This window comes from Nilaparvata lugens, chromosome 1 (genome assembly GCF_014356525.2).
Source record: "Nilaparvata lugens isolate BPH chromosome 1, ASM1435652v1, whole genome shotgun sequence".
In the NCBI taxonomy this organism is placed as follows: domain Eukaryota; kingdom Metazoa; phylum Arthropoda; class Insecta; order Hemiptera; family Delphacidae; genus Nilaparvata; species Nilaparvata lugens.
The window spans coordinates 20,938,985-20,953,709 of record NC_052504.1 but is presented as its reverse complement, the minus strand read 5'-3'; the positions used below and the strand labels follow the sequence as shown (position 1 = coordinate 20,953,709).

At 32.9% G+C, this 14,725-nt stretch overlaps 1 protein-coding gene across 1 annotated transcript; it reads left to right on the top strand.

Moving 5' to 3' along the window:
• Positions 1-2,824: 2,824 nt before the first annotated feature.
• Positions 2,825-13,684, top strand: LOC111043596 (zinc finger CCCH domain-containing protein 17). The gene is made up of 5 exons (XM_022328583.2): positions 2,825-3,075; positions 5,975-6,208; positions 8,779-8,911; positions 9,936-10,093; positions 11,717-13,684. The coding sequence occupies exons 1-5, from the start codon at positions 2,959-2,961 to the stop codon at positions 11,939-11,941; spliced, it is 867 nt and encodes a 288-aa protein (XP_022184275.1). The 5' UTR covers positions 2,825-2,958; the 3' UTR covers positions 11,942-13,684.
• The last annotated feature ends 1,041 nt before the right edge of the window (positions 13,685-14,725 follow it).

Sequence of the window (14,725 nt, the reverse complement as noted above, 5' to 3'; positions counted from 1 at the left end):
AATGGTCTAGTGCGTAGGGACTAAAAGATAGCAGAAAACTACAGATAGCACTTAAAAGTTACCAAAGTTAGTCAATTTTGTTACTCTTTTACAATCTATTATTATTCATATAGCTTATTTTTATTGCTCTAGTTGATTATGGTTTATATTTAGTTTCTTGCATGCAGGTGAGAAGTGTGACTGCCTATGCCCATATTGTTCATATCCCTAAACAATTCTCCAGCACCTTTTTCTAGAGGGTAGCCTATCCCCAAAATTGCCCAATTATACTACGGCCAGTTTCCACCGAGTGGAGAGAGGACAAATCCCTCAATAATATTGGAAAATGGTTTTATCCCTCACCCCCAGAATTTACATTGAAGGTTTTAGGTTTTTGAATGTATCATCTTCATCTTTTTTATTTCAAAATATTACAGCTTTTATCCTGCGTGTTAACCAAGTGATTCATGATAAAATTGGAAAATGCTTTTAAAGCATTAAAAATAAATACATCAATTTTGGATTTCATCACGAACTGCGATTATCATAATAAATTATTACTAGTAGTTCTGTGAACAGTAGACCTCACGCAGTATTCTCATCCACAAGTACTTGATTGAAACTATAGACCTTATGGAAATACAGCAATAGACTGGCTTCTCCACACAGATGTGTAATCACTTGTCAGCTGATTTATGATATAGTCTGATTTATCTCTTTTCTGTATAGGGCTACTTGTAATATAAATATGAAGAAAAATAAAAACCTCAGTACCCTTTTTGAAATATTTTATCACAACATGTTATTTTATCATAAAATATTTTATCTACATGTTGTGATAAAATATTTCAAAAAGGGTACTGAGATTTTTATTTTTCTTTATATCTATAGTCTGATTCTTATTCTAATATTGGCGTATGAAGGAGGCTCCCTTTTCATTTTATATTATACTTGAAATGCAAAATTCCAAAAACCTTGTATATACGTCGACGCGCAATTAAAAAAGGAACATACCTGTCAAATTTCATGAAAATCTATTACCGCGTTTCGCCGTAAATGCGCTACATATAAACATTTAAACATTCCAACATTTAAACATTAAGAGAAATGCCAAAACGTCGACTTGAATCTATTAGACCTCACTTCGCTCGGTCAATTAAACTAAAATCCAAATTAAATGCTGTAATTCACCCCGAATTCCATCTGTATATTATCATAATTCACTTGACATTTGATAAATTGAAAATTAGTAACTTAGTCTATTTCTAAAAGTCATCAACTTATTAAATGAAATTAGTGAATAAAAAATATACAAATAGCACTCAGTTACTCACAGGTGAAATTTGGGGAACATCCTACAAATATTAACATTATAATATATGCTTATGCTTTTTTCAGGCCCAGTTCAGCTACTAATGAAATGCACAAATAACAACAAATAGACAAACTGATAAATGAAATGTACATATAGGGTTATAATGTCCAACATAAATATATGTCTCGTCGGGTTTAATTCCTTCTTGTGAGTTCAGATGCAAAGCTCTCCCATAGTCCCCTCCAGCCATGACATAGCTAGCTCATCCGCCATTTGAATACGACTGAGTCCTCCTTCATAGGAATACGGTGGGCAGTCACCCACCAAGTGCTGCATCGTCTGCACATCTCCACAGGTGACATTGACATTGACTCACTAAGTTTGAACAGAACCTGTGTTCTGTTCCTTAACTTATATAAAATTGAAAAATTATTGATCAACAGAAATAAAAAACTTCTTGGGGGAGCTGTGCATATTCATGATTGATTTGGAGAAAAATTTAATCTTCTCGCCCAAGTCTTCAACATAGTGTACAACTAATCTGTACAACTAATTAGTCTTCAACTAATCCGGTGTAGCATATTTTTTTTTTTTTTTTGTGAATGATTGTAAATAAAATTATCATAGAATAGGAGGAAGCGGAAAAGATGCTTCGAGATATTTTCAAAACCCCTATAATATGAATCTCTAGGGAGTGATAGTTTGTGTGCTATTAATGTTCAATGCATACCTTATGAATGAATAGTAAGTAGTGGATGGTAGTGGAATACATCAGTATAATTGCCCACTTCATTTAAATTGGAACATTTTCTGGTCGATTTGTTTTTGGGAAAAACGTATAAACATTTTTGGATCATCTCTGGAGAATTTTCTCACAAGTTGATAAGGGAAAGACGTCAACCAAAATGTTGAAAAATACACATTCTTTTGGGGCCAACATATAGTGTGCACAGGAATTGAACCTTCAGAAACACATTCGAATGCTGAAATTTCGTGACAGAACGATCCCCGGTTATGATTATTCTATTTGTAGTGACGTTTCACGCTAGAAGATTGCACAGGAAACACAATATCACTGTACGGGTGTCAATCGTGAGCAGACAGCTATAATGGATGGAGCGAAAGGTGCTGTAGTGAGGTTCACTTTCAACTGTCACTGATTGTTTGAATAGGAAGCATTGGTCTTATATATAAGGAATGCTGGCAATCCAGAGTGAATCTTGACGCTGTATTATGTTTGAGCAGACGATTGAGACAATGGCAGCACACATGGAAGTGCAAGTATTTGAAATGAGTTGGGTTCACCTATCTTGCTGGTAGGTATACTGACAAGGTATATGTATGAGTTGTGCAGGTGAAAGAGGTGCGTTTGTTGAGGGATCGACATGCGATGCAATATCAGAGCGCGCTTCGCATCGCACATGTACAGCACACATCGCACCATACAGCTGAGATGGCGGCTGTCAGACTTGCCAATGATCGCAGCACGGCAAGTAGAGACGTCACGTCACGCGAGTGAGTGAGTGAGTGAGTGAAAGAGTGTGTGAGGGAACAGTGAGCGGGAAGGGAGTCTCCTCTATTTTGGGGAATCAGAGTCGGAGGGTCGGCGCACATCATCATTCGGGGTCTGGCATCTTGGCGACTCACATCTCGTCGGCACCGCGATGAGCTTCAAGGTGATTGCTTCTGTTTCCGAGGCTGAGCGTCACTTGCGAGATGTGGTCGCACTTGCCTTCCACAATGGCAAGCTCTACACGGGCGCAGATGACGGCAAGATCAAGGTAAACAAATATATATTTTTTTAATTTCAAAATATTTATATACACTACAGTATACACTGTTGTTTCCACTATTCGGTAGGTAAGGTAATTGGTTACTATCGTGATTGTAATGTTTTATAAGTGAATCAATCAGATCCTGATTATATTTTTATTTCTTCTATGATCCTCTAGAACTGACATTTTTACATGTTTTAGCATATATATTATATTTTTATTTCTTCTATGATCCTCTAGAACTGACATTTTTACATGTTTTAGCATATATATTATATTTTTATTTCGTCTATGATCCTCTAGAACTGACATTTTTACATGTTTTAGCATTTGCAATTACTACAGATTGACAAGTACCTATTATTCTAGAGCTTCCATTTTTGTCATAAGATATTCAATTGTTGATATAGTAGGTAGACCGATCATCGGTTCTGCAGCTCAGTTCTATTGATACATTAAATCTACACAACAATTCAAGCTAAATACAATGTAATTTTTTCAATAGAATAAATATTTCAATATTTAAATACCCGACCGGATTCGGCCGACCGATTTCAAATCTATTGCAGATTGATAAATAAAAATCAATTGAAACATTCAACCAATGTTATTGTAATATTTTCAGTGAGGGATGAATAAAACTCAAAATATGGATTTCTCTCAAAACCAAGAAGTTTTGTGTTTTATTAATTTATCAAAATTTGATTATTTAATAGAATTGAGACAAAATAAATTTCACAGAGATATGGAAACATTTAATTTTGAAACTATCTATGACTAATCAGTCACACGAATAATAGTTGAGAGCCAAGAAGACACAGTCTTCATTACATACAAGTAGCCTTCTTTATACATGCAAAAAAGCTTGAATTAATCATTTTATTTTACTGAAAAATAGCGAGGGCCTACTAGATTCATAAATTAAGTTTCCGAGTACTGTATCAATTGATATTTTGCATGAACAACCAAGTTTGGTGATTCAAATTGAAATTCAATTTACCTTCATGCTCTTGGAAAATATTCTTATCTTCGATAATTATTTTTCCAACTGGAGTAGAAAAAAACACAAAATTATTGACTATTATTGATACAGTATAAAGAAAAAGAAAAGTTTACAAGGCTATAGGAATAGTTAATAATTGGTTAATTTCATAGAAAGATAGAAAGTTGATTTCAATAAATTCTTTGAAAGTGCAATAAAATAACCAAATATTTTTCACACGGCTCTACTAATTGAGAGTTCAGTAAAAAGTTCAAGTACACAATCATTGAAAAGTACAATCGATTGTAGTCTATTCAATTTTTTATCTTAATCAATAATTATTATTTATTTCATCTACTGTATTATTTGACAATAAATAATTCAATTCAACTTAGAAAATGTCGAGTAGGCCACCTATTAAAAATTCATCTCTCATAGTAATTGACATGATATTATAAAATGCATGTAACATTAATGTTTGTGAAAATGTGAAATAAAGGACTTGAACAAACTATTACGGTATTGGATAGCAATATTCATTATTTGCACATCAGTGCCATAATAGCCTTTCTATCTATTTGATATCAATCAAATAATAAACTCTATAACTTCAGACACATTTTTTCTATAGTATAAGGCCCAATAATATTCAAGTTGAAGCATGAATTAAATCAAAAGTTATTTGATTAAAAGTATGAGATTATTTTAAACTCGTAGTCCTATTTTTCACCTCTTGGCGAATGAATGCTCAGATGGTATCGATGAGCGTGGGATTTGTTTGGTTTGAAGAGATATTTCAAGTGCACTGTTATAAAAAGGTCTGGCAAAGATTCTGTTGTTTTCATAGGTCAGTTACATCGAGTGAAAGTGTTCTCTCCCAAATTAAATCTATTAATTGATAACGGAAGCTGTCTGTTGATGATGGTACATTATACTTTATCTATATAAAGAGTATTTTGCAAACAAATCCTAGATATATACGGTATGTTCCAGCTTTCTGAGAGGTAGCAGAAAAATATTACAAGAAAATAAGAATCTAATTCCTTCATAAAAATCTTCTCATCTGTTAAATGCATTCAAGGTCCACTGAGGAAAAATGATTTTTTAAGATTGAAAGACATATAGAACATTGTAATAGTTCACATCTTCAAATAGAAATTCATTCAGAAACGTATATTTTTCTGCGAAAAATGCAATTTTCTATTTTTGGCCCAACATAAACAGTTCACTTCTGTTAGATTCAACTAGGCTATCATAAAACTGAACAGTGTCAGAAACATGAAAACTTTATAGTATGTGGATCATTTTTTAATTACTCTAAAACGGAAGAGACTTGAAAATTAAAAACCAAAAAACTAGAGAGCATGAATAATGAAGAACAAAATAATTCACTGCCTAATAATATTCAACAATAAAGCCTCGCACTAAAATATAAATTGATTTTCCTAAAAATAAAGTGATAGATTTGCCAAACTATCAATTATCAATTATAAAAATTATGCAATTATAAATTATAAAAACCTATCGTATAGTTTATACTTTCTAATCGAAAAAAGACTACGCACTGGAATAACGGAATTAATATTTGATAATATATTCCCCGCTTTTGTGGGAAATTAGGAATTTTCCTTCAAATTAATTTTCATTGTAGCCTTAGGTGAATTCATTATTCCTAGAATAGGTTACTTTTGAGCTGCAGAAGTCAAAAGATTCTTCAATTTGTGAATTAGCATATATCAAACTATCAAATTTAAAAGCTATTATAAAATTGGAGAGTTTTGGACTGAGTCTGTTGCTCTCTCCACGTCTCCATAGGATTTGTAACTACTGTATTATTGAATGGATGAATAAATGCCATAATAATTTCACTTTCAAGATTGTTAACACTCACAGTTTTTATTTTATGTAATAAATATGTTGCAGATCTGGAGCCCGGACTTGAAACTGATTTCTGAATTTCAAGCTCACTCAGTGAACGTTTACAGCCTTGCTGTGACTGACGACACCCTCTACACATGCTCCAACGACGGCACCATCCAGGCCTGGAATTTATCGAACAATGAACCAAAGAAAACTCTACAAAACAATCCCAACATTGAAGTTCTGAGACTGCATTTAGCAAACGGCAAACTATACTCCGGCGAAGACAAAGGAAATGTAAGAAAATTTCATCAATTCAATTCCAATCATAGTAAAGGTTTGAAGGTAGGCTATATAGAAAAGGTATAATTATTTGTTGCTGGACTAGAAAATTGCTTCAAAAATAAGTACCGTACAGAATGATTCTAAATAAAAATTCATATTTTTCAAATATGTACTTTTCTGAAATAAGCAATATTTTTATACCACTGGAGAGATAAAATTCAATTTTTTCACAATAGCTAGGCCACTGTTAGACTCGGCAGAAGGCAGCCATATCTAAAAAAAAGCTTTTCTACGTACCGATACTAATTAGCTACGTCAATTTGAATACATATACAGAGTGGGTGAAAAGTCCGAGAACAGCTTGCTTAATATCTCATACACAAAGATTATTTGACGGTGGGTGTGATTGAGGATCCTAATCAAATTGAAAATACTACTTTACTATGACTTCAAAAATCGGGTCCGCCATCATGGATCCACCATACTGAATCCAACTTTATTTTTTTAAATAGGTAGGTGGTCATGCGATACTTGATTTCGATACGAAATTTCAAGAAAAAATGAATGGCGAAAACCGCATATCGATATCTCAAACCGTTCAGAAGATATTCACATTATTAATCAATACCACTTATGTATTTCATTTCTGATATGCATGATATTGATTAATAATGTGAATATCTTCTGAACGGTTTGAGATATCGATGTGCGGTTTTCACCATTATTTTTTTCTTGAAATTTCGTATCGAAATCTTGTATCGCATGACCACCTTCCTATTTCAAAAAAATAAAGTTTCGTTCAATTTGGCGGATCCAAGATGGCGGACCAGATTTTTGAACTCATAGTAAAGTAGTATTCTCAATTTGAGTAGGATCCCCAAATCACACCCACAATCGAATTACCTCTGTGTATGAGATATTAAGCCGTTCTCGGACTTTTCACCCACTCTGTATAACCAGAGACAAGTGTATAACCAGACTTATGCTTATCCTTTATCTATGGTATAACTTACAGATGCGTACTGTGACTGTGATTGATATAAGCATACAAGTTGCCGGAAATTGAACTAACAATCTAAGTTGTTTACAACTCAAAGAATTCAAAATTAATGAAATGAAAAATAAAATTGAAACTCATTCATCAATTAAATTTAAAATTCTAAGTTATATAGATAATTTTTTCAATAAAATTAATTATAGAATGATAAATGAAATTATAAGGACAATGATAATAATTATATTCTAGATAGATAAGATAAATTCATCCAAAATAGCCCAATTATAATGAAAAATCATAGTCATTTTTCGTACCCTATGTTTCTAGTTGCACTGTCTCTATAGAGAAGTGCATAGTTGAGTAAAAATCATTGAATGTGAGTGAGAATAGTAATTGAAAATAAGACCTCGATGACTTAAATTGATAGGTATTGGCAGTGAAAGGACTGTAGCATATGAAAAAGTATCCTTTTTCTAAATATGTTTTATTGAGAGCGTTTCCTTCAAACTTTGGACTTGAACGGAAGGAGAAACTTGGCAGATGGAAGGATCTAACAAGTTTTCATGTGTTACAGTTCTTTCCCAGCACGCGAATAAGTTGGCGATAAAAGTGAGAGGTGATGGGTCTTGAAATATAACAGCTGCTAGGTTTATGTTCCTCATTTTCATGGGAATAACTTCCATTAGCTCTAGTTGAAGCTCCCTTTCTTTTTACTTCTATCATATTTTTCCTTTCCGGTCATGCACGTCTTCCCTCAAAACACCACGTTCCAAGTAGAACAAGGCTTCCTTCAAAAATCAACTTATTTGCAAATCACGAAAATACATGGTGACAAGACTGCTCTGAATAAGATAGAATAGTTTTATGTTTATCATCACAGAACGCTCACTGACTTTTCTACATGCCATAGGTGAATTGGATGCAGTCCACCTTAGTAAAAGGAATTTACAGTTATAAAAAGTAACTGGGAAGATGTAACATAATAGTAAAAATATCCCAACAATAATAAGGGGAATAACTATTTTATAACTAGAATTTTATTTCAACATAAAAAATGTTTCTGTGTTTCTCCTTCTTTCCATCATTCGAATGAAGCCTAGGAAACATTTCCATAGTAAATGTTGAATCATAAAAACATTTTGAATAGTAGTCTACTATGACAACACCAAGTTTTTTCGACTCGGTAAGATATTTTCTTCATGATGGAATGAATGGAATGTTTTTATACAAGATAAATATCGTGTAAGACTCATTTAAATTGTAGCAGATTAATCTATCCAAATCATTATTTGATACAGGTAACCAATAAATTTTATACATGTGATCAATATTTTGATCAAAATTTTTACAATGGAAAATTAGCTTCTACGATTCACAATGGGGCCTGTATAGGAAACTGGGCATGTAAAATATTTACAACATAGTATTAGACATCACCAGTAGGCACTCAAGCATAAGTTATGTACTGATTACTTGAATAGGTACCAGGTGATGTATGTATGACATCGGATAGCATGGATTGATTTACAGACTATCAAACAATTTCACAAAAACAATAATCATGGAATTGATTAATGTATTGCAGGTTCGCGTCTGGGAGAACGATGAACAAGTCGCTCTTTATGAAATGGGAGAAGAAATATGGGATCTTCTCGTGCATGGAGACATGCTTTTTACGGCCCGAAATTTGGATATCAATATTACAGAAATGTTACCAGGTAATTATAATCCCTGCTGATTTACAAATCAGGTCAAAATCCAGATTTCTTCAAGGAAAGTGAATTATTTCACTCACATTTTACAAATAAGATTAAACTACCAGGAATAAGACAATGTATGTTATTAATGCTGATCAGTAGGCTAAATATAATAATGCTTAGATTATTCGCTTCAATAATAAAAAAGAGAACTGAATAAAGTGCGAAATCAGTACTCAGTAGGCTTAATATAATAATAATAAATAATATAGGTACGAATCATAAGTTGAATACAGGTACCGGTACCGTAGTCTATTAATAAATTTAAGATTTTGAACTGATTCACAAAGGATTAATAATAAAGCACATTTTTTAATACATCGAAGAGATGTGTGTGGATTCAACAATAGCGACATTGTGCTACAGTATATCAATATTGAATAATTATTGGGCTAATTGGTGTGTTTTGCTCTAATAAGAATTACGAAAAAACATAAACGTCACTACTACTATAACATAGACGTCACTACTACATGTTTATAGGCCTGTTATTCCTCAGCTCTAAAGGTCATTACAACCCTTGGCCTCACTCACATAGCCTCTCCATCTCGATCCTCGGCCTGCCTCCTCCAGTTACGAGCTCGAAGCATCCTTAGCTCGCGTTCCATATCAACATAAATTTAACTAGATTTTTGAAATGAGAGCTGGCTAATTGAAAATTCGCAGAGAAGATAGAAATTTAAAACAATATTGGAGTGAATTATAATCGAATGAATCTCATCAGGATACTGATAATATGTGATACTATTTTATCATAATAATCACAATCACAATAATCAATTGCGGTGGTTGAAATTAATATATTATACTAGTTCTATTATACTCGTACAATGCAGTACATCCAGTTCTACAATCCTGGTGGCATATTTTCATTGGGATATTGCTTTTAGTATTATTGTTATAATATTCATTTTAATATTACAGATGATGATTTGTAGATATAACAGTATAATAGCCTGAAACAGTTTATTTACAATTATTTCAGAGAAACAGAATCAATTCACTTCGCGAGGAGCTGTGGAAGGCCGGAGCCCCATTCGTTTGGCGGGGGACAAGATTTGCTTCATGAGCCGATGTGGAAGGAACGTTCTCCTTCATGAAACAACAGTCGAAAGTCGTTTCAAACAAGTAGCTCAAATGAAGGTAGGTAATTTTACATAAAGTTTGTTGACAAAATTTAAGGTTTTGACAAAATTGGTTTTTTAGTTAAACACCGCAGTTTTATCTCAAGTTTTTCATTGGCGCAAAATGTTGAGCAAAACCTACAAGAAAATAATGGAATAGAGAGACTGTCTTCATTTTCCTGTAAAGTAGATTTAAGATATAGTTGCCGCCTTCCTCTATAACTCAACCTACAGAATAAAATTAAAATAGCGAAGCTTGTTCTATTTATTTTTGTCACAACATGTTATTTCCAAAAACGTCAATGTTCAATTTTTGCTATGGACCGTCTTAGTGCTGCTGAACACATTGGTTGGAGCCCGGGTGTTTGCCAAGCCTCCAGGATGCCAACGTAGTACCATAGAATAAGAATAATGGAAAAGTACCATTGTACTTTTGAAAAAATAATATTTTCTCTATGGCAGTATGGTCCAGTTAAACCAAACTTACTATCGTACATTTGTGTGCAGGCTAAATCTTTCAAGTGGCATCACAGATGAATTGGATAGATTTTCAAGAATAGTAACTAACTAGTCCCCATTAACGTATTGTAGCATTATTAGGATTGTGTGCTGTCAAATGTTTCAGTCATGCTACACATCACATTTTCATCAACTGTTCAGGTATTTCAGTTACAGAACCAAAGGTGTTTCAATTCTCAAGTGTGGGACGGAAAACTAGTCCCATATTCGACAGAGGCAGTACCGTACTGGATAAACAGGAAATCTATCATGATGAAATTCATTTCAATCTTCAGTCACTGAATAACAACAAGAATATTATAATTTAATCTATAAAATATGGATTAATGCCATAAACCAGGCTTTGGAATAAATTACAATGTATTTGTAATCGATGTCAAGTATTTCATCACTTTCCGTTTAAGAGTGTGCAGTAGCAGTCAGTCATATTAAATTGATGTCTCATGAGATCAATGTGAAACAGTCAAATCATGCATTTTTTGGAAACACATCATGTCTACAGTTTACATAGGATTTTCTTGAAAAAAGTCATTAGATAAAGTATTTAAAGAGCAATGACTTTCAGTTTTCTCAATCTTAAAAATTTTCCTTCGAAAAATCTTTAAAAATGTATAAACTTGAGGTAATTTATTTGCTTCAATTATTGAATGAAAAGGTTAAATGCAATTGGCCTGAAGAGTTCAATGGCAATGTCTTTCAGCTTTCTCAAATTTGAAATATTCCATCGTAAAAAACGTATAATCTTGAAGTGATTTATTTTTGCTTCAATAATTGAATTAAAAAATGAAAATATAAGATGCAATTGGCCTGGAGAATTCAAGTTTCTTACCATGACATGTATATAGAAGATGAATCTCTGTTCATAAATAAGGGTGTGCTTAGGGTTCCCAAAGATTGCATTGGTTGTGATTGCATTCAATATGGCCGACTGCTGCCACCCATTTCATAAATTTGACTTTTATTACTGTATAATAATAATATTATTTAAAATATCCAATAAAAGCTATATAAATAGAATTAAGGACTTGAAATAATTATTATACAGTACGGTAATGATATTCCAGCAGTTGGTTAAACTGCAATCTCTAATAAAATCTTCTAAATTTGACCTCTGCTTGTACAGGCACATGAGATGATAGTGAATGCGCTGTGCGTGTCAGAGGAGCCTCAACTGACCATCTACAGCGGGGGCTACGACAATACACTGAAAGGCTGGGACGCAGCCACACAGAAATGCACCGGCAGTCTCGACCTCGGTGTCTGCATCAATGCCCTCTGCTCTGGGCCCAAAGGAGAGATTTATGTTGCCAGTGCTAACGGACACATGGTTAGAGTGGAGGCCAAGTAACGCGCCATAACTACTGGTCGCAAACAAGAGCTGAGGACTGCAAATCAAATGCTTCAAATATTCAAAACGAATGCTTCAACACATAATACGTCACGACTTAATACATCCAACAATATTACTATCATCACTCACAAGAACTATTGTTATTGGTAGTACTATTGGTATTCACTCACAACTATAAAATATGATGAAGCTCCCCAGCTACGAATTTGGCACTTCACTGAAGGTGTGCAATAGGATATCATTTGATCGTAATCTAAGTAATAATGAGAGTAATTAGAACTGAGATATACACAGACTTATCATTGATGCACATCGCTATCTGTAATAATCGAAAACATTCTATGAAATTAGTTCAGTCAGAAGTGGTAAACATTAATTTGGTATTCAAACTGATTGTATGGAAATTAAATGCTTGGATTATTCGTAATAAATGCCTCAACAGATTATAAATTATTTTAAAACTTGACCCGTAGTAAAAAAAAGTGAATTCGTATGGCTTTTATTGGTGGGGAGTCCCTTGGGGGAAGGTCCCACCGCCTGAATATATAATTCAAGCCGTCAATGGGCCGACTGTCATATTACGACTGTCATACTTCAGCCCGTAGTACTACATATCCTGGTTTATGAAAAGAGGAGTGAGTAAGGTATTCAAAATTGATTCTAATAACAGGTTCCTCATTATAGTATTTGAAGATTTAGTGAAGTGAAATCAACGTAAAACATCAATAACTCTTTATTCAAACAACATATCTAATAAAACATATCTTACAATAATTACAAGTGAAAACGAATCACTGCTATTCATACTAAGTTACATTCCACAATTTATACTATAGATAAATATTATATCTAAGTCGGAATACAAAAGTATTCAAAAGATGTCGCAACATGAGGGGTATATTTAATAAATGCAAATTTGATGTGAATATCATTATAATTGATGACGTGCCAAGGCCAGTTGCACAAACTCCTATCATGAAAGTGCGATCACTGGTGAAATGATGAATGCTTCATCAGATATCATACATTCATTTGAGTGTAAAGAAATGGCCAATAAGTATTGAGGTACCGGAAACGTAAATTTTAAGAAGAGTAAAATAAAGTAGCAGAAATTTAGGTTTGTTAGAATTTGCTAGCCCAGCGAGGGGCTTGGATCGCAATTCATGAATCGCATGGAATTCATGGATCGCAATAAAACTGGCATTTTTAAAATGTCATTGTCATAAAATAAATAGAAAAGTTTTTTGACAAGAATCATTCGTTAAAAATGTTTGATTAGGGTAAAAATAGCTTTATTTTATGACTTATTTTATAGCTAATCTACAGGGTAAACACTTTTTTAAGTGTTGAAATACATTTCGAGTTATTTGAGAACTCACTCAAACTTCAAAGCTTTTAAATCAATGTTCATCACAACCAAATTGAAACAAGTTTAATTTAAAACTCACAAGTTATTTTAGTATTTTGATACAAGTTTTAAGATGAAATTAGTTTCTTTGAAACTTGGTCTCTTGAATATTCTATTGAAAAGTCAAGCCCCCATAATAACTCATATATCAAGTGCTGCAACAAGGTACCTAATTACACCTTCAAAATTGAAATTCGGTGAATGTATTTTTAGTTATAAGATATTTAATGATCAATATTTTGAGGTACATGATTATATTTTGGAAGTAGCCTGAACAGGCTATAATAATATGATTTATACTATGCATATTTTTATGCAATATGATTCAAAATCAACCGGAACAGGAACAGTTCCCAAAATAATTATTATTCTCAATTTTTTTTCCTGCGGACAGGTTTGAGTTGAATGCATACGTTTGTAATATCAGAGTGATTATTTTCTCAAATAAATCAATGTAATGTCACTCAATTGGATAATACGTTTTGATTTGAGACTAGTATTTTTACCCATTGATTTCAATGTAAGATTATAAAATTCTGACGTTGCACATACTGTGCGAGCTCTGCTCGATTATACAGCTTTCTGTGACAAAAATTAAACTACACTAAACAATGTTCAGAACAACTCTGAAGGCTTACAGAATACATAATTTAAAATAGTTACACATTTTTAACATGTATAACAAAGGACTTGTATAAAAATTGTATTAACATGTATAAAACAAGGCGCGCAAGATTGGCCATTTACAGCACTGCACTACACACATCAACATATACGCAAACATTATTGGGTAAAAGCTCTTCTATTTGAATAATCTAAAACCGGCAATAGACAATGTGGATGATCTACAATCACAAGGAGTAGAAAGAAAGGAAAATAATTGGATGTGTGAGACGTGCAAGGGTACTGCTTCAAAAAAACAGCAAAATTTAACCTTAACAGTGTTACAGTGAACTTGAAGAAAGAAGAGAATCTTCCAAAAATAGACAAAAAATGTTGATCTCCAATAAGAATAATTTATATTTTTCAATACTCTAACATTTACAATACATATGGTTTTTATCTATATCCATCCAATCCTGAGTTTGAGACTTTACTCAGTGCAAAAAGAAACTTTCAATTGGAAATCACAAATTAAAAAAAATGTATTCTTGGAAAAAAGGCGAAAGGAAGAATAATTTGCTGAGTTATTATATTCCATATAATACCTTGGACTATTATAAGGTAGAATGAACCTTATAACATTAGTATAAGGTTAGAAGAAGAAGAAGAAGAAGAAGAAGAAGAAGAAGAAGAAGAGAAGAAGAAGAAGAAGAAGAAAAACAAGAAGAAGAGGGAGAAGAAGAAGAAGAGGAAAAGGAGGAAAAAGAAGA